The sequence below is a fragment of the Mus pahari genome, chromosome 8 (assembly GCF_900095145.1).
Source record: "Mus pahari chromosome 8, PAHARI_EIJ_v1.1, whole genome shotgun sequence".
Lineage (NCBI taxonomy): Eukaryota > Metazoa > Chordata > Mammalia > Rodentia > Muridae > Mus > Mus pahari.
The window spans coordinates 46,026,357-46,050,709 of record NC_034597.1 but is presented as its reverse complement, the minus strand read 5'-3'; the positions used below and the strand labels follow the sequence as shown (position 1 = coordinate 46,050,709).

The following is a 24,353-nucleotide window of genomic DNA, read 5'->3' as shown; positions in this document are numbered from 1 at the left end:
ATCCTCATGTTGAAGTCGAGGAAAGGGAGACCCAACCCCAATCATCTACTCAAGGTTAGGCAATTAAAAAAAAAAAAAAAAAAAAAAAAAAATCTGAGCTGGCTTTCCATTCCAGCCCTCAGCAACTCCAAACCTAAGCTTCTAGCATGAGCCAATCCTCAGGTGGCTATGGATGCAAGGGGAGCCCCCAGAGAAAATGTGTTCCTGTTCCCCTGGACTTGCACTGGATGTGTTTCATTTGCACCTGCCCAAGACCACAGGGCATTCCTATCCCCTTTGGCATCCAGCCCCACTGGCTGGGATCCATTGTTCCAGCTTCCTGTTCCCCAGCCTTTTGTCTGGCACATGGTCTCAGGTGGCTTGTGGTGTTCCTTAGCAACCCCAAGCCCAGAGTAGGGTCCTTTAGCCAGCAGTGCTGTATCAAAGAGAAGGATTCCTATAGGTGTGTCCCCCCCCCCCCCCCCAGCACAACCTAGGAAGCAGGCCTTGGCCAGTGCAGAACAGGTACTCTTAGGCACAGAAAATGATTTCAGATTCTTGTCTCAACTATTGACACTGCAGAATGGAACTGCTCTGGATGATGCAGACATTGTTTTTCATAGGAGGCATTTGGGGTTTCTCTCTCTGCCTCCTGTACCCGAAGCCAGAGGAAGCCTCTGGAAAGAAGATGGAATTCCCTTCAATTACAGTCTTCCCCAGGGCTGGCTTTCCCCATACCACAATGACTAGACTGACCCATGAACCTAGTCTCTGAGCCACAGGCTCCCACCCAACCCTGCTTGCTCAGCCTGTCCTTATCTCGGTAGAAGCTTTGTGGGACACTTTAGGGTGACTCCCTGCCATGAGAAACATTTTCCAGAGGGTTTCCTCCTGGGGTGACTACTTTTGGAATCCCTGAGTCATTTCAGCTTCCAGGGAATCCTTGAGGGGTGTGGGGGCGGCAATGGGGAGAATGCTGGGGCCTGGAGCAAAGAGAGGTTGACCCAACATCTGACATCGGGAGTACCCTCCCAACATGTCTCTACTTGCCTGGCAGCCAAACGGGGCTGGAATTCCTTCCCCGTGCCTCTGAGGAAAGAGGTCAGCACCTGCCAGAAAAGGGAAGGAGAAATGTAATGAACTATGTCTTCTATGTTATGCTCAGAAAAGCTCTTGGGGCTTTCTGGGAGTTTAAATACAAGTGTCTGTCAGAAGGGTGCTCAAGCCCGTTCCCGCTGCCTTGAGATTTCTGTCTGTTCATGACCTTGGGTGCTCCTTTGGCTCCTGGTTCCTTGTTGGTAGGAATGTATATGGTAGTGCGTCCCTGCAGTGAGTGATCTTAGAGGCACCAAAAAAGATTAGCTGCCCTGGACCTAAGGGCCTAAAACAGTGTGGCATCCATGGAATTGAGTTCATTTCTATTCATCTTGTAAGAAGCCAGGACTCAGGTTATTAAAATGTTTAAATCCCCACATACCTGCTGGTAAGCAGAAGCTGCTCTTGGCAATGGGGCAACCCCATCACACTTTTCTGAGCGACCCAGTAATGGCAAAGATGGAGACCTCTAGAATAGCACTCCCACGTTATGATTTGTAGGTGATAATGGCCCTGGATACAAATTATTTTTTAAATTTTTATTTTTATTATTTTAATTACGTGTATGGGGGGGGCTGTGTACATGAATTCAAGTGCCCACAGAGAGATCCACCTGGAGCTGGGGTTACAAGGTAAGTCACCTGATGCAGGTGCTGGGAATTGAACTAAGGTCCTTAGGAAGAACAGTATGTGTTCTTCTTAACCACTTCTCCAGCACGCTAATTATTTTTAATGGGATTGTTAAGTACTGAACAATCAAGCCCAGGAAACTACCTTCCAGGAGAACCCAGTTTGATCTGGGAAACACATGGAGTTATCAGATGAGGAGTGCAAGGACCTAGGGATGGCATCTTTCCAAGTCTAACCCAATTTACCTTCCAAGGCTAACCCCAAGTTGCCCTATATTCATAGCTCCTGTGTTCATTCATCAAATATTTGTTCGCTTACCAGATATTTATTGAGCATCTACTGCACACCAGACACTGGCATTCTAAGTGCTAGGAATGAAGAGGAAGACAAGAGAGGCCGAGCCTCCTCCTCCCGAGGCTTCCAGTTTAGGACACAGATGATAAACAATGGGAACGATACCTTCCTATTAGAGCAGAAAGTGCAACGAAGAGAATGAGACCATGCTCCGGCATAGGAAGAGCACAGAGCTGCTGTGGGAGTGAGAGACTGGAGAGAGTGGGAAGGCAAGGCTAACAACGGGAAAGGCCTTTCTGCCCTGGTGCTGGGAAGGGTCTGGAGGCCCTGATACATTTCAGAAGCAACAGGACAATGCGAATGGAAAAACTAGGGGTGAAGAGGGGACTGGGATGTGAGGAAGAGGAGGAAGAGGAAGAGGAGGAAGAGGAGAAGGAGGAGGAGGAAGGAGGAGCATGTGGGTGGGACAAGGAAGGGAAAAGATAGATAGACCCTGCTGGGAAGACTTCCTTCTTTGCTACTCTTTGAATGTGGCCAAACCTAGGTGCAAGACCACAGGAGGCAGCTCTCTACACAAGGCATCACCCCTATCCAGCCAGAGTTTTCTCAAGCGCTCCCTGAGGCTAGAACTCTTCCTAGTTTGAATACCTGAGTACCTGCAACCTTAAAGGAGAGGGCAGAAGTGAGGGTATAAGTATGTAGGAAAGGACCAAGCAGTGGTGGCGCATGCCTTTAATCCCGACACTTGGGAGGCAGAGGCAGGGGGATTTCTGAGTTTGAGACCAACCTGGTCTACAGAGTGAGTACCAGAAGGGGGAAAAAACAAAACAAAACAAACAAACAAAAAAAAAAAAAAAACAAGACTGCAGGAAAGGGTCCCATTCCTTCAGCTAAGAACATCTGGTTTTCATGAAAGCATTGTTAGAGGAAGAAGGGGCATTTTCCATCTGTGTTCTCCTTGCCAAAGCAACTGTTACACGGGAGGAATTAAAACTGCGAGATGGCCTATGACTAGACCAAGGTAACAGAGCTAACAAGCCAGGATTCACTCCCAAGACAGAAGCTGCCCCTACCTAAAGTCATTCCTCAAGCTCAGAGGTCCCCACCCATCTCTCAAATGCAGCCCTGCCTGGACCTTTCACATCCTTCTGCTTAGCTTCCCCAGGACTGCATCTCTTTCTCTGTGTCTGTCAGAGTGCTTATGTTTGGGGACCAAGGTGTCCTGCTTACCTTTGTTTTGTGCTGGTGACTGGGTAGGGGTCATACTCAGTCCTTAGCAGTGCCAAAGGGGGCCACATCCTCTCCCCCAGGACTGGAGTCTGGAGGACAGAAAGGCTTCCCTAGCGACCACCTCCAGGCAAACTGAAACTGGGACAGGAGAACTCTCACTCCAGGTGGATCTAGAAGCTTTAAAATTCCTTTTCATTCTAATGGAGTCTGAGTCTGTTGAAGGTTTCCAGCCAGGGCATGAGGTCTGCCCTCCAGCACCACTGCCCAAAGCCGGCACCATTCATCCTGAAACTTTCACTGAGCCACCCCTTAGGTGCCAACTCTTCCTCGGTAGAGGGATCTAGGTAATCAGGCAGTAAACACTGTCCCCTCAGGTGGTTCTGGAAAATTCTGTGTGTAAGCCTGTGGAACACTGGGGTGTGGTGGAGGAATAGTGGTCTCAAAGCTTCCAGTTCTCAAAGGTCCTTAAGTAAGATTTTATCTGTTCTCTTGTAAAGAGGTTACGACTAAGCTGGTTGTCTATTTGTGCTTTAAGTGTTCATTTGTTAAACATAAACACTGGGGAAACATTACAGCTTTCCTCCTCTATTTAGCAGCTTGCTTACCAGGACATCCCCCCCGCCCCGCGCCCCAAATTCTTTTCTTTTGAAGAAGAAAGATCTCTCCCAACCCTGAGAAGCTCTGATGTGTATCTCCTCCAAGTAAAGTCTAGAGAAGAGGGTGACTAGAGGGAGGCCGCAGGAAGGGTAAAGGAAGCAAGGAGCTCGGGTTTGGCTGAAACTCCCGATTTCAGCCCCTCTGAAAGAGTTTTGTCCTCTTCTGCCCACGATCTCCACTCCAGCTGCTCCAGTAGCAGCGAGGGCCAAGCCGAAGGAGAGAAACAGGCCCGGACTGGCAAAGGAGGCTAAAAGGCGGCGCAACCGGCCAGCCTGGGATCGGGAGCCAGACGCTAAGGCTTCTGCTTCTCTCCCAAGGGCCAGAATCTTTGTTCAACACCAGACTCCAAGCCTGTGGCCCTCTGGTCCTCCCCGGTTCACTCCCCGCCGCCGGTTTGAGCTCCTGAAAAGTCAGCGTGCTCAAACCGCCTGGACCCTGGCGCGGCGGAAGCAGAGCGTCCCCTCCCTCGGGAAAGACAGATGTGGGCCTAATGAAAGGGAGGCAGGGAGAGGCGTGGGGCTGGCGGGGGAGAGCGGGGGCGTGGCGGGCAGAGCCGAGCTCCCCGGAGCGCGCGGACCAGACCACCCGGCGGTCTGCTGCGCGGTCCCGAGGAGGAAGGTGCGGGGGAGAGGGGCCGGGCTGGGGCGCGCAGTTTGGCCCGAGGGTCGGGAGCTGAAACTCAACACCGCCTCGGAAAGGATCGTCCCCTTTCCCGGCGGCTTCCCCTTCCTCCCCCTTCTCTTAATCCCCTGGCCCGAGCCCCTCGCGAGAGGAGTGGGCCCAAGGGGAGGGGAGGGAGAGCTTGCCGAGGGGGGAGCCGGAGCCCGGGCAAGGGAGGGAAGGGGCGCGGAGTGCAAGGGGTGAGCGGGGGCCACGCGCGACCCCGGACCTTTTCTAACCCTCAGTGTCCCCACCTCGACGCTAGGCGAACCCCACAGCACTGCTCCTCCCCTTCTCTGTTCCCTTTTGCTCTGTGGCCTTTTTCTTCGTTCCCCAAGACACCTGGAGCTTCCCTAAGCTTTGGGACGCGCCGAGGGCCCGGTCCAGGGTGTGTGAGCGGGGACTGGGGCCAGTGGGGTGCCCGGGGCAAAGGGTGGTGCGCGCCCTTGAGCGCTGAGACAGAGAGGTGCCTGGCGGCCACCTCCAAGACCCGGCTGTGCTGGGAAGGAGTGTGGCCGGGAGAGCTCGCCTCGGCGCGGGTCTGGGCAGACGGCCCAGCTCCACCGCCACGCGCTCTTAGGCCTTTTGGCGCCGGCCTTTGCGCTGACTTGAGCGAGTTTGGCGACACGCAGCTCAGTTGTCGCTCCTCCTCCTTCCCCGCGGGTCCCGCCGCAGTGGCCTAGCTGCCACGACCACAGACAGCCCTGGGAGCACCGCTCTGCGCCGCTGGGAGAGGGTTGGACCCTAGAGTCGCTCGTCCAGCCCAACCACTCAGGCGGCTTCTCCCAGCCCTCAGGGCTAGCCTGAGCTGCCTGGAGAGGCGTCGAAAGCAGTCACAGCTCCTGTCTCTTAGCCTGGGAAGTGAGCTGTGAGCCCATGTGTGTCCAGGAGGCCTCTGCGACTTAAGGCGGCAGCTGTGGGGGCCTGGAACCCCGAGAGACCCTGGGGACAGTTTAGAGCGCGCCCCTTGGATGAGGTCCCGCAGCGACGCCCAGGCCCGCCTTACTCCTCCTCCTGCTTGGCCAAGCTGCCTCCTATTTGGAAAGTTTTGTGGGTTTTCTTTCTCTTCCTCCAACTTTGGGGGAGGCATCTCCTCAAGCGCTACAGCTTGGGATGACCTTCTGACTTGGAGGCCGGGAACCATGGTGTGGGGCAGCCATCGCTGAAGTCAGCGAAACAGAGCCTGGCCTGAAGCAGGCGACGCTGGAGGCCAGAGCCATGGCCATTGCCACGTCGGTGAGTTCACCAGGGAAAGGAGGTTTGCCAGGCAGAGGCCTCCAAGCTGCTCTACGCACTGTCCTGTTTATTTCTATCCACTCTGATCTCCTCTCCCAGAAGCAGCGTCCTCTCTTTTGTTCCTTTCTCCCTCTCAGTCCTCACCCCCTGTGCCTTCTGGTTCTGGGTTGGCCCCTCCTCCTCTCTCCCTAATCTCTTTCTTTATAGTGGCTGTGGATAGTTGGGGGATGGGGGGGGAGGGCGGAGTGTAACCCCATCCTATCTGCTCTTGCTGGTTGGAAACAGATGCCTGCTGGGGGTTGGCAGGGGCTTGTAATTGGGAGGTAAAAAGAGTTTTCTGACAAAGACCAGGAAGCCCAAGGAAAATGCAAGGCCAAGGGAGCCCGACTCTAAGGATTGGGGGGAAATGGAAAAACAGGCAGGTGAACAGGCTGGGGAAAATAACATAGAGTAGGGGAGATGATGTCAGCCCGCCTCCGGCCACTTTCTAGTGACTAGGGACAAGAGACAGGGACAGTTGGCTTGTTGGAATTGCGGGAGGAGGCCTCCCAGAGAGCGCAGTGGCACCCTGCCACCCGAATAAGTCAGCCATTGCACCACAAGTCAGCTGGGCCCCTAGGAGGAGATAAAGCAGGAGGGATCACACCCACCCATAATCCATCATCCTATGAGCAGCTCTGGCCTGGGTTTAGGCAAACTGCAAAGCATGGCTCCATTGGATAAAATTCAAACCTAATACTGGGAGGAGCCATACAGCCGCACCTCTGCTTTCTGTCTTGGAGTCTGTAGAAGAAATCCATTCTTTCTCAGCTTCTCCAGCCCTTGCTGGGGATTCCCAGGGGAAGCCAGGCTACCACCTGCTCTCCTGGACTGTGGCTACAGGAAGAAAAATTACGAAAGTGAAAGAAAAGCCGGGAGCCACAGAACACCTTGAGGGTGGATACAATTTTCATTCCTTAGACAAGACCTTTTCCTGTCAAAGTGTCAAAGCTGCTGTCAGGATCCTGGAGTTACTGCCACTTTTGAAGTTCAGAAGGTATTTGGGTGAGGAGTATTTAGGCTAGTGAAACTCACAGGATCATAACAATGATAACTTTTACAGTTTACACACCTGCCCTCCCCCACTAAACTTTGATGCATTATCTCATACAGCTTTCAACCTTACAAGGACATTTTATCATTCAAAAATAGGTACTTGTCTATAGATAAGAAAAATCTGCAATGGAGGACACTACAATACAGGGATGTTTAAAATCTTAAAGGCATTCAAGCAAGAAAGGGACACAACCCCCAAGTCTGCCTGCACATACAGCCTTGACTTTAATCACTGGCTAGATCCAAAATACTAATTTCTAGTTTTCAGTTAGAAGGAAAGGCACTGGGGCTGGAGGCATGGCCCAGAAGGTAAAGTGCTTGCTGCATAAATTAAGGATCTGAGTTTGACCCCCCAGTACCCAGCTACTGCCATGTGCAGGGTACTCAGCTGTAAGCCCAGCACTGGGGAGGCAGAAACAAGAGGATTCCAGAGGCTTGTTGTCCAGCCAAGTCAGTGAGCTTAAGGCTCAGACCCTCTCGAAGGCAAAAGAGAATGGAGAGCCCACTGGCCTCCACATGCCCACTATCTGTATCACTGTCTGTGGAGCATGCTCTCTTCTTTGTAGACGTGCTTCTCTTAGAAGGCACAGTATAATCAGAAATACTGTGGTGAGGGCTAGGCATGTAGCTCAGAGGTCGACATTTGCCTGCCATGCAAAGGGATCTGAGTTTGACCCCAGTACTTTGAAGAAGGAAGGAAGGAAGGAAGGGTGAATGGGTTGCTTGGGAGCAGAAGCACAGGACTGCACAACTTGCTTCCTAGCACAAAACAGTCCCAGAGGAACAGCATGTCTGCGTGAGCTGAGCATCCTTCGCCCCTACAGTCCAGTAGCATCCAGGTACAGCTGGATGTTTAGTTGTTTATTTGATGATGATCATGATCATGATCATGATTATATTTTTATAATACTAGAGGCTGAACCTAATGCCTCAAAACTTCCTAGGCAGATGTTCTGTCTCTGAGCTACATACTAAGATACCCAGCCTTTTTCTTTTTCTTTTTTAAAGCAAAGTTTTATGAAGCCTAATCCTGATCCTTCTGCCTCCACTTCAAAAGTACAGGGATAACAGGTCTATAGCCCCACAATCCTGGTGGCTAAAGAAAGACTCCAGAGCCCTTTGTATGCTACGATAACCACTCCACCAACTGAGTTATGTCTCCAGTTCCCCAGCCTTTTTCATATTGATATAGGATCTAATAAGTTGCCCAGGCTTGGCCTCAAACTTTCAATCATCCTGCTTTAGCTTCCCAAGCAGCTGAGATTATAGGCCTCCACCACTAGACTAGGTTTAACTAAATACTTTGTATTCATTTGTTTTAATTATGTATGTGTATCTATAACTGTGAGGGTCTGTACATATGAGTGCAGGAGCTCCCAGAAGCTAGAGGTGTTGGACCCACATGGCTACCTGGCCAGCAGGGTCTAACTGGCTCTTCTCCAGTGTTTCTGGGTGAGCCACACTGCCTGGGGTCCTACTGGCAGGCAGTCATTTAGCAATCACAACTGAAGCTGAATATGCTCTGAGTGGAATAACCTTGCTTCTCCCAAAGGATGTTACGGAACAGGAGCATTGAGAGGAGTGAGAACGGAAGGAGGTTGTGTATAGGAACCTATGCAAACCCCCTCCTCACCTCCGAGTCACTGTCCCTCTCTACTGCTGCACTAATAAAATGAAAAAGGACAGGCTAGAAAGGTGGCTTAGTAGGTAAAAGTGCCTGTTGCTAAGTCTGAGGAACCAAGTGTAACTCCCAAAACGCACATGGTGGAAGGAGAGAACCGGTTCCTGTAAGTTAGCCTTTGGCCCCCACCTGTACACTGTGGCACACATGCACACAAACAAAGTAATGCAAAAGAAAACCACAGTGGTTGCAGAAGGCATAGGGAGCACCCTTGAAGGAGTACAAGCTCTGACATCAAACCATGCTCTTCCGGCCACGTCAGCCATACACCACTGGGCCAAGCCTAAACCTGTGCCCCGGTTTGCCTTCTAAGATAGAGATTTTGAAACTAAGACTTGGTGTAAAGACTTTAGAGTCTCTGGATACTTCATGTTTATGACTCAGTACCTAAGCTCAGGCCCTCAAAGGGGAAAGCTTAGGTTCCTGTCTAGACAGGTCTGCAGGCTGGCTTCGAACCTTCACAGCAATTCTGCCTCAGCTCTCCCAACTGCTGGGATTACAAACATGAGTTGTCACTCCCAGCTATACATACTATAGTTTACATACATATAGTATATATACATTTCTCTATACTTCCTTGGCCTCTTCTGGCAATACTGTATTTGTTCAGGCTAGGAACAGAGCAACAGCTTCTATTTGTTTTCTTTCTCAAGTGTGCCTTAACACTTGGTCTAGATGTCTCCCAGGCTTCCTCAGAAAGATGGGTCTCTATAGCTGCTTAACCTAACCTTTTACTTGGGGGAGTAATCACTGGAGGACAGAGGGAACATGAAAGAGAGTCTATGGGAGATACTAGCCAGACCCCTTCATGTGCTTTAAAGAAATTCTTTAACAAATATGTATTGAGGACCAGTTCTGCGTGGCACCCTATTGGAGGGGTCATGGAGTAGAGCAGCCCTTGTTCTTACAGGGTTTATAGTGTGATAGCAGAACTCAATAATAACAATACCTGAGTAATAGAAAGTGTTTTAAAGGAAACGGTGGATCCAGGCACAGAATGGGATGGAGGAAAGAGAAGCCTCTCCTTGGAGGAGACGTTTTCTCAGGACTGAAGGATGTAAAAGGGTCGGTAAGATGGTACTTGGAGTAGAGGGAATATAAGTGCAAAGGCACTAAGATGGAAGAGACAGGTTTTAAAAAACGAGAAGGAGGAGGACTGTGCCCTCCATGACGTTGGCAAGGCAGAGCCTATGAGGAGCAGCCGAGTCAGGAGCAAGACTTTTTAGCTTGACTGGAAGGGGAGGCTGTCTAGTTCCCACATGACCTGATCCGTGTGTGAGAGAACCGTTCTCCTCTAACCTCTCCCACCAGGCCCAGCTTGCCCGGGCATTGTATGACAACACTGCTGAGTCCCCCCAGGAGCTGTCCTTCCGCCGAGGGGATGTTCTACGGGTACTGCAGAGGGAGGGTGCTGGTGGACTAGATGGTTGGTGCCTCTGCTCTCTGCATGGCCAGCAGGGTATTGTCCCTGCTAACAGAGTGAAGCTCCTGCCTGCTGGCCCAGCACCCAAGCCTAGCCTCTGCCCAGCACCTCCCACCCAGCCTGGCTCATTGTGTCCCACCCCGGACCGTGGCTGTGAGGAGCAGGAGGTAAGAAGTGGAGCCTCTCAACCCAGGCCTGGCGATCTTTGCCCTCTCCAGGGCCTGGATACAGATTTGCAGGGAGATCCTGACTGAGACCTTGACCCTTCACTAATGACCCTAACGACCTTTCACTGGTCGTTAGATGTCTTTCTGCCACCTGCTTCTAAGCTCACCACAGGAAGTGTGGAGGGAGGAGGCTCCTGAAATTGCGTATCTGTTTCAATGGCTTCCACTCCTGACACACTCACCTCTTCATCCCCTAGGTGTATGTGATACCACCACCAGCTCGACCCTGCTCTGCCTCGGGACTTCCAGCTAGATCCTGCTCACCCTCTTCTGACTCCATCTACAAGGTCCCCAGAGTCAATGGGATGCATCTGACTGCCTCCAGAGACGTGGCAGAGGTTAGAGTTTTGTGCATGTTGGGTGAGGGCCAGAATTCACAGGGCTCGTCTATTGCTGAGCTGAAGGCTAATGCTGACCCCTCCCACCAGGTCTATGATGTGCCTCCCAACATCCTCCGGGCTCCCGCCAACTGTCCCTATGATTCCCCAGCCTCCTTTTCCTGTCCTGTGGCCCCAGTTGTCCCACAGCCCTCTGGAGAGGATGAAGCGCCCTACGATGTGCCTCTGGCCTTAAAGCCACCCGCAGAGCTGGAGGAGCCAGAGTGGGAAGGAGGCCGGGAACCAGGGCCTCCCCTTTATGCTGCCCCTTCCAACCTGAAACGGGCCTCGGCTCTGCTCAACCTGTATGAAGCACCCGAGGAACTACTGGCAAATGGAGAAAGCAGGGATGCGGATGAAGGCATCTATGATGTGCCTCTGCTGGGGCCAGAACCACCGTCTCCAGAGCCTCCAGCGGCTTCTTCCTCCACTGACCTGGACACTGTGGCCCAGCTTCTGATCAGAAGCTCTCCACCCCAACACAGGCCCAGGTTACCGTCCACTGAGAGCCTGTCCCGCCGCCCTCTGCCTGCCCTCCCTGTCTCTGAGGCTCCTGCTCCTTCCCCAGCTCCTTCTCCTGCCCCAGGCCGAAAGGGCAGTATCCAGGACAGGCCTCTGCCCCCTCCCCCACCCTGCCTGCCTGGTTATGGGGGCCTCAAACCCGAGGGGGATCCAGAGTGCAGGGAGGTAGACAGTGATCCAGCAGGCCCTCACAATGAATATGAAGGCATCCCAATGGCCGAGGAATATGACTACGTGCATCTGAAGGTGAGATCCCGGGCGACCCCACCAAAAGGGTCTCTATTTCCCTTTCTCCTGGCTTCCTGCCCAGTGGCTTGGGGCTCCAGCACTAGCCCACACCACTTGAGTGAATGCCACATGCCTTAATCCCAGCATGAAGGTGAACAGCTGTCCCCCCCAGGGCAAAGACTACAAGCTCTGATGGTGGGAATACTTTCCTGAAGGACTGAGCCAGAGGCAACAGGGGGACTATATTCAGCTCCCTTTCCCTAACACTAACAAGCGATCCCTCTGCAGGGTGTGGATAAAGCTCAGGGTTCTAAACCCCCGGATAAAGCTTTCCCAGCGGATCCTGAATTGCTGGAGAGGGGACTGGCGGAACAGAAGGTAAACCTGGAGGGGCGTGCTCGAGAAGATGGACTGGAACTTAGGGGAATGGGTATTCTTAGCCAAGCCATCAGTGAGACAGGGCGGGCAGGGCTAAAGACATCGGAAGCAAGGACAGAGCAGCGAGGAGCTTCGAGTCAGCGGAGGTGCTGGAACATAGAAGGGTCTTTGGGGAATTCAGGAAGACAGGAAAGACTGCTGGAAGGAAGTCGGGTAGCCAGGAGAGCTGAAAGAATTTCTGGGCAATGGATCAAGGCTGGCCAGGTGACTTCTCTCCAGCAGTGAATTTCTGAGTTCCTAAGAGACTGGCTCCTAAGCTGGTCTCCACCAGTGATTAACCTAGGGTGCTGTAGCAATTGCTTTATCTTTCTGGACCTTCAAAGTGAGGCAGTTTCCACTATACCAGATCTTAGCCAAAGGCCAGAAGGACATAATATAGTTAGTATCCCCCATTCCTTAGGTTTTTCCCAAGTAGCCCCCTGTCCATCAGGTATTCCCTGAGCTCTGGATCCTGTGCTAGGAAGGCTGCCTGTGCCGTCACAGTCAGAGGTAATGCTCATGTGGTGCTTATACGGAATACAGTACAGAATACAGGCTAGACCTGCACTATCTAATACAGTTACCTCATGTGGCTTTTGGACACTTGGAATGTGGCTGGTCTGAATTAAAATAAGATGTATATCAAGAGCCTGGAGAGATGGCTCAGTGGACAAAAGCGTTTGCTGCCAAGCGGGGTGAGGTGAATCTAACCGAGCGCTCTCATGGTGGGAGGGGAGAACAAACTTCCACATACATGCTGTGGCATGTTTGCACCACGTGTACACATAGTCCCTCACACGCCTCACACTAGATGTCTAAAAATCAAAATACATACCAGGGTCCTTTTTATTGGTATTTTTAGGCAGAATCTCACTATGTAGCACTGGCTGACTTTGAACTCAAAGCAAGCCTCCTATCTCATGCTCTCCAGTTCCAAGTGTGAGCAACCGACTGTGCCAGGCTCAGATTTGATTTTGCAGAGTTGGTTTGATTACACATGGATGCTCTGTGTTCTTAAACATTTAGATGTAGATAACATTTTCAGTTTTTGTTGTTGTTGTTGTTGTTGTTGGTTTGGTTTGGTTTGGTTTGGTTTGGTTTTTGCATTTGTTGTTTTTTGTTTTTCAAGTCAGGGTTTCTCTGTGTATCCCTGGCTGTCCTGGAACTCACTCTGTAGTCCAGGCTGGCCTCAAACTTAAGAAATCCTTCTGCCTCTGCCTCCCGAGTACTGGAATTAAAGGTGTGCGCCACCACTGCCTGGCTACATTTTTTTACTTTTTTATGTGGCTATTTAAAACCATGTAAAACATGGCTTTCATTGTGCTCATGTTGGGCAGGACAGAACCATGCTCCCTGGTTTGCTTTGCTTACTGCAGTTTGTTCTCATGATGCTGGGAAGCAAGCCCAGGCCTTACACAGACTCAGGCAAGGCTAGGATGAAAAGCCCTGTCCCCAGCACTAGACTACTCTGAGATAAGGAACCAAGGACGTTCAGAGACTTCTCTGACGTTGCCTGGGATTATTTGAATTCAGATCTTTCTGGAATCAGCTCTGGGCACTTCACTGCTGTCTTTGAGAGTCTACATTCTTTGATGCTGAGAAAAAAATATATACAGGGATTGCATTCAATAAAGAAAAACAGAGGGAGTGAGTGAGGGGTGGGCAGCAAGAGTGGAAGTGACATCGATCACTTTGTCCTCACTAACCCTCTTCTCCATCCACAGGACGCTCTGTCCCCAGAGGAGCCACTGGTCCTGTCCACTGGAGACCTCCAACTTCTGCACTTCTACGCAGGGCAGTGCCAGAGCCATTACTCAGCTCTGCAGGCTGCCGTGGCAGCTCTGGTGGCCAGCACCCAGGCCAACCAGCCGCCATGTCTCTTTGTGCCCCACGGCAAACGGGTGGTGGTGGCTGCTCACCGCCTGGTGTTTGTTGGAGACACCCTAGGCCGGCTGGCGGCCTCTGCAGCTCTCCGAGCACAGGTGGGGGCTGCAGGCACAATGCTGGCCCAAACTCTGCGGGCCACTGTGCTTTCTATCAAGGGAGCTGCCTTAGGCTACCCATCTGACACTGCGGTCCAAGAGATGGCACGATGCGTGGCAGAGCTTGCAGGGCAGGCCCTACGCTTTACCACCCTACTCGCTGGCCTGCTCCCCTGAGGGCCTGTTCGTCCAGCCTTCCCGCCCCCTGCCTGCCAGAGCCCTGCGCTCCATGTTGAAGGCGGCTAGAGGTTCATCTCTTTTGGTCATTTTAGCCATTCACCGAGGCCTCTCTTCCCCCGTACCTACTGCTTTTTGTATGAGCCATTTTGTATAAATTATTTATATTTAATATTTCTTGCTTTGTCCAGGCAGGCATCAGGCCATCTGGGGTAGGGAGGGATTGGAGTCTCCTCGTTATCCTGTGTGGAGGTCGCTGTACTGCCTTCTGCCTTGGGGAATTTGGAGCACAGAAAATCAGGTGGCTGAAACTTGGCGCCACACAGAGCCTCTCACCTGTTTCTTGGCTGAAGATGACAATGTAATAGTCTGAGAAACACTGGAGAGCTTTTCCCCTCACAAGTCAGGAGAACCGGCCACAGGCATGGTGTGCACCTCAATAAACACTACCGTATGGTTCCTGACTCTGCTTCTTAAAAGCCTGTGGGGTGAGGCCTGGCACCCTTCCCCATTCCTGTGAGACACAAACTGTAATTTTGCTCCTCAAAGACCTATTCGATAGTCTTGTCTTCAGTTCCTGCTATGGACCAAAGGTACATAAAGAGTATACTCTTTCAGCAAAACCAGGATAGACAGCAAGTCAATTACTGTGAGTGCATCTTTTAAAAAATCTAGCCAGGTGCCACGTTGCATACCTTAAATTCTAGCACTTGGGAGGCAGAGGCAGGTGGATCTGCATCTATGAGTTAGAGGCTAGCCTGGGCTACATTGTGAGACCCTCTCTCAAATAAGTTGCTGGTGATGGAACTCTGTGGGTGATGTGACGCAACTAGGAGCAGCTGGAGAAGGAGTCTTAGTCGGGAAGGCTGGGAGATCATGCCTGAGCTGACATGGGACAAAAGAACCAAGAAGGGTCTAAGGCTAGTGTTTGCAGACTTTGTTGTCACACAATATCATTAAATGGGTGCAGATGTGGAGGATTTAACCACAATAGCCTCAAAGGTACCTCTTTCAAGAGCACCCCAACCAGAATGCTAACCTTGGCCCATTGTTCCCCCCTCTCAGGCCACCTGTAGCCAACCAAAAGGCCGCTGCTGGCTGATCAGGGACACTTTCCCCAGGTTTCTGTCACTTTTAGAAGCTGAGACTGCAGATGAATCCAACAGGTTAGAAGTCCTCGGGACATTGATGAGATGACAGCCCGTGGCTTAAATGATGTTCAGTCTAGCCATTAACTACATGGAGGTACCATCAGTCTAGCCGTTAACCACAGAAAGGTAACCACCACTTTGGTTTTGTTTCCCCAAGACCCTGGCTTAGTAGCACCTAAAGTTTCAATCATAATCTTTGGATCTTGGCACCCCTATGCTTTTTGTCTCTTCAATATTGAGCACCTTTCTCATCATACCTGAAGGAAAACATTTTCAGATTCAGGGGGCCAACAGATTCACCCCTATACATTGAAGGGCATTCCTGTCTTCCAGATAAGCTTTCCAGAATGAACCCTTAACTTGGAGTCTTTAGTTCAGATAGTAGATGTGTCAGGTTCTTCTCTGTGTGTAAGTCACTCCAGTCACTCTTGTCTTTAGCTTTAGTATGAGAGTGATCAGAATGGTCTTACAGAGCTTTTGAAAGCAAGAAAATGCTTAAAGAGTACCTAAGCTGGGCTATCACACTTTTTGTTTGTTTGGTTGGTTTTTGTTTTTTTGAGACAGGGTTTCTCTGTGTAGCCCTGACTGTCCCGGAACTCACTTTGTAGCCCAGGCTGGCCTCAAACTCAGAAATCCACCTGCCTCTGCCTCCTAAGCACTGGGATTAAAGGCGTGCGCCACCACACCCGGCTACATCTTCAATCCCAGCACTTGGAAGCAGAGACAGGTGGATTTCTGTGCCTGGTCAACATAGTGAGACCATGTCTCACGAAACAAAAAAGTTACGGAAATATTCCAGGATAAAGAGAAGGATGGAGACCAACTAGTTCCGGGGAGTTCAGGCTATAAGAGACAGTAAATCTGAAAGAGACGTGGGGGTGGGGTGGGGTGGGGGTCTCGGGTTCTGAGGGCACTTTCATTAGAGAAGAACTCCTGTATTTGGAAATTTTCTGAACAGAGGAAGTAATGAAGCAGTGAATCTGGCTCGGACTTCCACGGTGTTCATAGGAGAAATGAGGATTACTGAGACTCGGTACTCCTTCCTCAGTTTACCTGGGGTTGAGGGTGAAATACCTACCAATTAGAAAATAGGTATTCTAAATACCTATTTAGAAATGTAATAACCAAGTATTACATTTCTAAATCCCATGAAAGTACCTAAATTTAATACCCATATATGCCTGGGTATCTAGTTGAAAATTATGGTTCAAGGGTCTGAATGAGGGCAAGATTTGTTCATTTTTAGCAGTCTCTCAAGTAGTACGGATGCTCTGGGGCCACCAGCCACACTTTGGATAGCAAGTTGGGCTCAGGAGAGGTTTCTCTGAGGCAAAGATGCTTGAACTGACAGCCAAAGGATGAGAGAACCTTACAGGAGAAGCCTTTGGCCTAGGAACCAGCTTGTGCAAAGGCCCTCCTGATGCTGGAAAAATAAAGAGGGCTAGCCAGGTGGTTGGAGTGAAGAGTGGGGGGGGGGGTGAGAAGTGTGGCTACAGAGATCATGTGACCAAGCATGTAGAGATCATGTGACCAGACAGGTGTGCTGCATTGTCTAGAGTATTTTTCTTGGTAAGACAAGTTATTGAAGGCAGTTGAGCAAGAAAGAGATGGAATCAGACCTTCATTTGGGGTTCTGGCAAGGTGCTTCAGCATGCAGGCCTGGAAATCACTCTTTTCTCTAGAAACCTTGAAAAGATGGAAGATAGGAACTGTCAAGTTAGCCTCTGGCCTCCAACAAACACAGCATGGCCTGCCTGCCTACACATACGCATCATGCACTTACACAGTAATACATTTTTAAAAAATGAAGCATCTGCATTTTAAAAAAATGATCGTTCCATCCACATCACAAGTAACATGGAGAGAAGCAGCGTGGCCTCCGAACACCAGTCAGTCCACCCTGAGTGAGAGAACCGTGGAGCAGAAGAGTAGGAAGAGTTTTATAAGGGTCTTGACATGAGATGAAGGCATTCCAAGGGCACACACCGAACATCGGAGCTCACCATCGGTGGATGGTGAAGGCGCCGTCCTCTCAAAGGGGGAAGCATTAGAAGACACCCAGACTAATGGAGAGGGTGTTGCATGATTGTGCTCTTGAGGCCTCTAAGACATTCACACACTTATGTGGGCTCCCAAGAGGTTGCTTGCTTCACTGACTCAAGACTCTGAGAAGAGGTGGGAACAGGAAGCAGTTGCATCTTGTCTGGGTCGATGGTGTCTGATACAAATAGTGCAGAGGTAAAGGTATGAGATGGGAAGGTATGCATGACACTGAACAAGAGGAGGAACATGTGACTGCCATGGAGAAAATGGACAGGAGGAAAAAAAACCCACAAAGTGAGACTTGGCAGTCAAGGGAGGAAGTTTAGAAGAAGAGGTGGTCGGCAGTGCCAAACGTTGTTGGAAAATGGTGATCCAACCAAGTTCGGTGTGGGGAAACGAAGAGACTTGTTCCCCTGAAGAGAACAGAAGCGAGAGAGCAGAAGCAAGGTGCCAACGGATTCCTCAATCTGCATAAACCACACTGCAATTACTGAATTACCCATCTGCCTCCCCTAGAAACCACCTCTCAGGGCATTTTGTCCATCCTTTAATCCTTCAGGCCTCATACACTGCCTGGGATACAGTAGGCACTTACTAAATTGTATCGATAAAATTAATGTGGAAGGATGCAGAATGGATGGATGAATGAGTGACAGGGAAGAACTGGAATAAGGAGGCATCTCGGGCGCTTGTCCCCGCTATATCCTTCACTTTTTTTTTTTTAACCGCAATGACCTGCAGCCCCAAGAAACAAACGATGGAGACCCCAGCCCCTCCTTCCACGGGGGGCCTTGGCCCCCCTTTATCTCTGACGAACAGTCTGGACCCAGGTTCTGCTGACGTGGGAAGGGGAGGAGAGTCTGGAGGAAGGGGAGGGGAAAGCAGCGCAGAGACCGTAGAGACGGAGGAGGCGCCCGCGGCTGCAGAGCTGCAGAGCGGGGTCTCCCGGCCCTCGGCGTCCCAGCTCTCCGCACCTAGCCGGGCCAGACAACAGCTCATTCTCTCGGCGCGGCCCACAGGGCCCCAGCGGTCGGCAAGCTGGCTCCCCGAGTAGCCACCGGGACCCCCGAGCCCAATGGCGGGGGCGGCAACAAAATCGACAGCACCGTGGAGATCGCCCCCGGCTCCAATGGAGTAAGTGTCTGCGCCCCGGGGGGCCTCGGGCGACCTTTCCCCGCCCGCGCCGCGCGCCCCGCCTCCCACCCGCGGCCCCCGCGTGCCCGCGGCCTCCCCCGCCTCACCTTCTCTCCCCCCACCCCTCGCCGCAGCAGGTCGGGAGCCTCGGAGATGCGGTCCCCCCCGAGCAGCTGCAGGGTGAGCGGGAGCGCCGGCGGGAGGGGGAGGGCGACGCGCTGGGCAGCAGCCTGTCGCTGGCCGCGCCCCCGGGCCCCCTCAGCTTCGAGGCTCTGCTCGCCCAGGTGGGGGCCCTGGGTGGCGGCCAGCAGCTGCAGCTCGGCCTGTGCTGCCTGCCCGTGCTCTTCGTGGCTCTGGGCATGGCCTCAGACCCCATCTTCACGCTGGCGCCCCCGCTGCACTGCCACTACGGCGCCTTGCCCCCCAACGCTTCGGGCTGGGAGCAGCCCCCCAACTCCAGCGGTGTCAGCGTCGCCAGCGCGGCCCTAGCAGCCAGCGCCGCCAGCGGAGTCGTCACCAGTACGGACCCCTCGTGCAGTGGCTTCGCCCCACCGGACTTCAACCACTGCCTGAAGGACTGGGACTATAACGGACTGCCCGTGCTCACCACCAATGCCATCGGCCAGGTGAGGCGGCCGGGCGGGACCTGGAGTGGGAGTGGGCCAGGGCAGCGAGGACCCTGCCTTATGCGACTGCACCACTCTCACGTCCCCAGTGGGATCTGGTGTGTGACCTGGGCTGGCAGGTGATCCTGGAGCAGATCCTCTTCATCTTGGGCTTTGCCTCCGGCTACCTGTTCCTCGGTTACCCCGCGGACAGGTGAGGATGTTGTGGGGGGTAGGGCTGATAGAAAAGAGGGGTTGCAGACAGAGCTAGCCCAAGCAGCTGGGTTTGCAAGAGGACGCAGATGGTTCGGTTGTGTATCCTCGGCAGCCTCCTCTGGACTCCTGTGTCACTACTGTTTCGTCCCCCCATCAAGAAATACACATTCAGTACCCACTTCCACACTTTTGTTTTGTTTTGTTTTATCTCCTGAGCACAAAGATCTTCAGTTAGATCTCAGGCTAAGGAAGTGACCACACACTCGTGACCCAGTCACTATCAGAAGATCTGTATCCATGGGACAGAGGAGAGGCTTCACCTCAAAAGTTAATTGATTCTTCAACCAAAACCTGGCCTCCACATTTCTTCACTGATTAATAACCTGCACAGACTGTTAGCTCGTCTCATTCCTAAAACTTAATGTTAATTCCCAAATATAACCAGCTTCATTCCCATTGACCAATAAGTTAACTTCACAAACGGATGACACCCCCCCCCATCTCCGACCAGGGCCCCAACCCCTACGGTTGTCAATTATCTCTGCTCGATACTCCCTGAAGTAACTCACACTTCCATGCCCGCCACCCACTGCCTCTGCCCTGTGGATCTCTGACTCCAGGAGGGCCTCACAAACCAACAGTCTTCATGACTGCCCAGAGCTTTCAGATCCTCTTGGACCCAAACTCCCATATCCAGGAATCAGTGGTATCTCACCCAAAGAGCAGTGGATCATCCAGCTAACTAGTAACCCTCTGGGTGGATGCAAATCCCTGTTGCCTCTGCTTCGGAAAACCAGGACTACTGACATGAGATTTACAGTCCCGCCTAAGTAATTCATCGGTTAATACTTCAAAATAGTGGTCAGGTTCCTGCAATCCAATAGCCATCCTCAGTGCTTAGTAACCACATACACCTGTGGGCCAGTGGTCCTACACCCACAGAGAAGAGTCTCCCCCAAGCTTCAGTGCCCTCAGTCCTATGGAGCCAGTTCCTAGTGATGGATAATTTAGTCTCCTAAAGTCAGAAGCCTTAACCACATTAATCAAATCAGCTCATCCTCATGAAAAATAGCCTTAACCAACTGCCTTATTCCAAGGTAAAGGTGTTCCCTGCTCCTTCCCCAAGTCCCATGGACCTTGTCGGTCTTCATCTGCCCATTACTCATCTCCCAGCAGTGAGTAATTTAGTAGCCCTGTAGCCCTTTCCTTGCTGGCTTAGGATTAGTGACCATCATCAGCCACCAATACCCACCATAGTCAGTCTCATCTCCCTATCCCTAATGTCTCTTCTCATAGATTAACCTATTTGTCCCCATTGGCACCCACCAGCCTGTACTAAGACCTTCAATTGTTCCACCACTAAAGATCCGTTCTCTAAAAATAAATATTCTAATCCCATGGATCAGTAGACCCATCCCCTTGAATCAGTAGCTCCTCTCCCGAAGTGACTCATCCCACTGCCTACCCATAGGTTTAATTAGCCCCAAGCCCCAACTTTATGAACAGTGGTCTCAGCCCCATTCACTGATGGATAAATAGTATCCGCATGTACAAGCAGCCACTGGTTACCTCCCAGATCAGGAGTCCTCTGCATAGAAGAACTGTGACACCCAGCACCTCTGGCTGACCTGGGGGATCTGAGCAAGACAAGATCTATCCCCTCTCATGACAGCTTCTACCAACAAGTATGAAGGCAAATCCCTTAGGCGCGATCTCATTCTCCCCCCTCATGGTTGATCTCACACCCATGGTTGAATGTCCTAATCTCTGACGGATAGCCCTGTCCCCAAAGGTCATGACCCCCCTCCTGTAAAACCATAGCTAGAGCCCATTGTCCAGCAGTCAGACATGCAGGTATGGCCCCATCCCTATCACCTGCCGTCTTCTCTCTTTCTCTTTCTCTTTCTCTTTCTCTCTTTTCAGTTTTAGATAAGGTCTGTATATGTGGTAGTCTTGGCTGCCCTGGAACTCCTGAGGGTGGCCTTGAAGTCACACAGGTCCGCCTGCCTCTGCCTCCCAAGTGCTGGGATTAAAGGTGTATTTCACCACACCCACTCGGCCATCTTTTCTAGCTTTTTGCTCCCTGCATCTCACCCTCATACATCAGCTTTGAAGTGGGCAGCTAGACTCCACCTAGACCCTCCTCCATCAGGGGGTCCCGGTGGCCAGCAGCCCTCCCTACTTTCCAGGTTCGGCCGTCGTGGGATTGTGCTGCTGACCTTGGGGCTTGTGGGTCCCTGTGGAGTGGGAGGAGCTGCTGCAGGCTCCTCTACAGGCATTATGGCTCTTCGATTTCTCCTGGGCTTCCTGCTAGCTGGTGTTGACCTTGGTGTCTACCTGATGCGTAAGTGGCACCCTGCCAGAGACCCCTCTCTGCCCTGGGTCTCATGCCTTCCTTTCTGCATCTCCAGACAGTTTCTGCTGCCCCTAGGTCCCAGATTTCAGATGTCCAGGCCTTTTAAAGGGTCCGGGCAGGGGGTCCTGCTGCTTCTCACAGTCCTCCCACTGGCTGTTATGTTTAACATCCTGACCTGGCCTTACTTTTGTCAGAGAATAGAGCCTCGTTTTTAAAAAATGAAGTATTGGCCATATATGGTGGCATATGGCTATAATTCCAGTACTTGGGAGACTGCGGCAGAGAGGTTGTAAGTCCAGTGTGACAAGGTCTCACACCCCTCTCTAAATGAAATCCCGGGAGGCTTTGTGACCTTGGATAAGGGTCGATCTGAAGGTCAAATCAGAGATGGAATGTAAAAGGACTTGCAAACCAAGAATGCCTAAAGTCTAGCTAGGGGTGAGGAGAGGGGTGTATGCTCCCCTCCTTACCACCCAGAGGTCAGTCTGTGGGAGGTGACGGCCGCAGCCCCTTCTGGGGCCTGACCTTGCTTTCTGTCCTTTCCTCCACCCCTCCCTCTCCTCTCTCACACCTCCTCATTCCCTGGCTCTCCTCCCCTCATCCCTGCTGTATCTCCAGGCCTGGAGCTGTGCGACCCAACCCAGAGGCTTCGGGTGGCCCTGGCAGGGGAGTTGGTAGGGGTGGGAGGGCACTTCCTGTTCCTGGGCCTGGCCCTTGTCTCTAAGGACTGGCGATTTCTGCAGCGAATGATCACCGCTCCCTGCATCCTCTTCCTGTTTTATGGGTTAGTATCACCCTTCACCTCTGGCCTGGCTCTGCCATCTTTGTCTCCAGCGTAGCCCTTAGTACAGAAACCGCTCCTCTCCACCAACCGCCCAGCCCCTCAGAGGTGGTAGCTTTCCATCCCTCCATCCCTTCATCCAGAGAAAGAGGGCCTTACAGCTGACCCTACCACCCTGCCCATAGCTGGCCTGGTCTGTTTCTGGAGTCTGCACGGTGGCTGATAGTGAAGCGGCAGATTGAGGAAGCCCAGTCTGTGCTGAGGATCCTGGCTGAGCGAAACCGGCCCCATGGGCAGATGCTGGGAGAAGAGGCCCAGGAAGCTTTGCAGGGTGAGAAGCACGCACGGGGTCCCTGTGTGTGATGACTTGTACGTGGGGTTGTAGCTGCGCCCTGCCCAGGCTCTCCACCTCTGTGTGAGAGACCCTGGAGTCTCGGCTATTTCTAAGGGCTCCTCTACTTCCCCCCTAGAACTGGAGAATACCTGTCCTCTCCCTGCAACGTCCACCTTTTCCTTCGCGTCCCTCCTCAATTACCGCAACATCTGGAAAAATCTGCTTATCCTGGGCTTCACCAAGTGAGCCTGGCTGTCTGAGCTGAGGGCCAGGCCAGTAGCCGGGATAGGGGATGGTGGTGGTGGTGGTGGTGGGGGGGGGGACCCTGTTGAAACCCTGCAGAGGATGGAGCTGTGGGAAGCTGTGGATTGGGGATCAGACGCTGTTCTTTGCTTCCCCCACCTGCTGCGCAGCTTTATTGCCCATGCCATTCGCCACTGCTACCAGCCTGTGGGAGGAGGAGGCAGCCCGTCAGACTTCTACTTGTGTTCTCTGCTGGCCAGTGGCACAGCCGCTCTGGCCTGTGTCTTCCTGGGGGTGACTGTGGACCGTTTTGGCCGTCGGGGCATCCTGCTTCTCTCAATGACTCTCACGGGGATTGCATCCCTGGTCCTGCTGGGGCTGTGGGATTGTGAGCATCTTTTCTTTTCTACCTTGTGGGCCCAGTAAGGGACTCTCAACAGAGCTATCTCTAAAACTTCGACCCTCCCTAGACTGCTGTCCAGTTGTGTAAACTTGTCCGTTTCTCCACTCCATTACTGATGCCCAGAGCCCATGAAGCAGAGGGTTTGAGACCCAGGAGGTTGACTTCTGAGAACAGGCCAGGTGTGAGCTCCCTGCCTCCATTCATATACCTTTTGGTCCCCAGATCTGAACGATGCTGCGATCACAACCTTCTCTGTCCTTGGACTCTTCTCCTCCCAAGCTTCTGCCATCCTCAGTACCCTCCTTGCTTCTGAAATCATCCCCACCACTGTCCGGTAAGAGCAGAGGTGATGGTAGGGGGAGGGGCAGGGCCAGCCAGGCCTCGAGACCTTTGGCTGAGGTCAAGGGATGAAGGATACGAAGAAGAAGTTGTTGTTGGAGAAGAGCTGAGGTGAGGCTCACAGCTATAGTCTCAGTGCCTTCTCCATGTTTCTCAGCGGCCGTGGCCTGGGCCTTATCATGGCACTTGGGGCACTCGGGGGACTGAGCTGTCCAGCTCAGCGCCTCCACATGGGCCATGGAGCCTTCCTGCAGCATGTGGTCCTGGCGGCCTGTGCCCTCCTCTGTATCCTCAGCATCATGCTGTTGCCAGAGACCAAGCGCAAGCTTCTGCCCGAGGTACTCCGGGATGGGGAACTGTGCCGTCGGCCTTCCCTGCTGAGGCAGCCACCTCCTAACCGCTGTGACCATGTCCCGTTGCTAGCCACTCCTAACCCTGCCCTCTAAGCAGCCTCTGAGCCTGGTGGGAGGCCGGCTATCCAGGAAGGTGGCAGAGGGCTAGTAAGATAGACAGGAGGGCAAGGCTACCCCATACAAAAGGCTCAAAGGCGCCTCACGCCAGCCGTCTAGGAGAGCTCAGAGGGCCGTTCCCAACCCCATCTCCTCCCCGCTGCTTTCTGTTCACTCCGTCAGCAAGAGTCAGGCCAGGGGAGAGCATCATGCTATAACCATTAGGTCTGGGCTCCATCCTATGCCCAAAGACATTTCCCAGACCTCGCTCTTTCTCGCTCTTTCATTGTTTCAATAAAAGACATTTTGAATAAATGAGCATATCATAGCCTGGACTTCCCTCCCTGTGTTGTCCTTTTATCTCTTGGGGAAAGACTTTCCTCGGTGGA

At 52.3% G+C, this 24,353-nt stretch overlaps 2 protein-coding genes across 4 annotated transcripts; both read left to right on the top strand.

The window, feature by feature from the left end:
- The first annotated feature begins 4,440 nt into the window (after nucleotides 1–4,440).
- Efs (embryonal Fyn-associated substrate) lies at nucleotides 4,441–14,374 on the top strand. 2 transcript variants are annotated; one of them, XM_021203185.1, is made up of 6 exons: nucleotides 4,441–5,781; nucleotides 9,869–10,147; nucleotides 10,405–10,545; nucleotides 10,636–11,352; nucleotides 11,623–11,712; nucleotides 13,476–14,374. In XM_021203185.1, exons 1-6 carry the CDS (start codon nucleotides 5,764–5,766, stop codon nucleotides 13,908–13,910), a joined length of 1,680 nt encoding a protein of 559 aa, XP_021058844.1. In that variant the 5' UTR covers nucleotides 4,441–5,763; the 3' UTR covers nucleotides 13,911–14,374. The 2 variants fall into 2 exon arrangements, with proteins under 2 accessions (XP_021058844.1, XP_029397791.1); XM_029541931.1 differs by lacking the exon at nucleotides 4,441–5,781 and having other exon boundaries at nucleotides 9,887–9,949; nucleotides 10,036–10,147.
- Nucleotides 14,375–17,972: 3,598 nt separating this feature from the next.
- Slc22a17 (solute carrier family 22 member 17) lies at nucleotides 17,973–24,299 on the top strand. Of its 2 annotated transcripts, none has more exons than XM_021203532.2 (10): nucleotides 17,973–18,238; nucleotides 18,373–18,864; nucleotides 18,954–19,057; nucleotides 21,249–21,403; nucleotides 22,034–22,199; nucleotides 22,382–22,527; nucleotides 22,667–22,772; nucleotides 22,944–23,161; nucleotides 23,399–23,510; nucleotides 23,673–24,299. In XM_021203532.2, the coding sequence occupies exons 2-10, from the start codon at nucleotides 18,598–18,600 to the stop codon at nucleotides 23,959–23,961; spliced, it is 1,563 nt and encodes a 520-aa protein (XP_021059191.1). In that variant the 5' UTR covers nucleotides 17,973–18,238; nucleotides 18,373–18,597; the 3' UTR covers nucleotides 23,962–24,299. The 2 variants fall into 2 exon arrangements, with proteins under 2 accessions (XP_021059191.1, XP_029397709.1); XM_029541849.1 differs by having other exon boundaries at nucleotides 18,094–18,238; nucleotides 18,376–18,864.
- Nucleotides 24,300–24,353: the final 54 nt, after the last annotated feature.

Excerpts from the sequence above, each read along its gene's own strand:
- Slc22a17 (XM_021203532.2), top strand. The coding sequence starts at position 18,598 with ATGGCCTCAGACCCCATCTTCACGCTGGCGCCCCCGCTGCACTGCCAC. Across the intron at positions 22,200-22,381 it reads ATCCTCTTCCTGTTTTATGG|CTGGCCTGGTCTGTTTCTGG; the intron begins GTTAGTATCACC and ends CCCTGCCCATAG. Across the intron at positions 23,162-23,398 it reads CCTGCTGGGGCTGTGGGATT|ATCTGAACGATGCTGCGATC; the intron begins GTGAGCATCTTT and ends TTTGGTCCCCAG.
- Efs (XM_021203185.1), top strand. Across the intron at positions 10,546-10,635 it reads CCTCCAGAGACGTGGCAGAG|GTCTATGATGTGCCTCCCAA; the intron begins GTTAGAGTTTTG and ends CCCTCCCACCAG. Across the intron at positions 11,353-11,622 it reads ATGACTACGTGCATCTGAAG|GGTGTGGATAAAGCTCAGGG; the intron begins GTGAGATCCCGG and ends ATCCCTCTGCAG.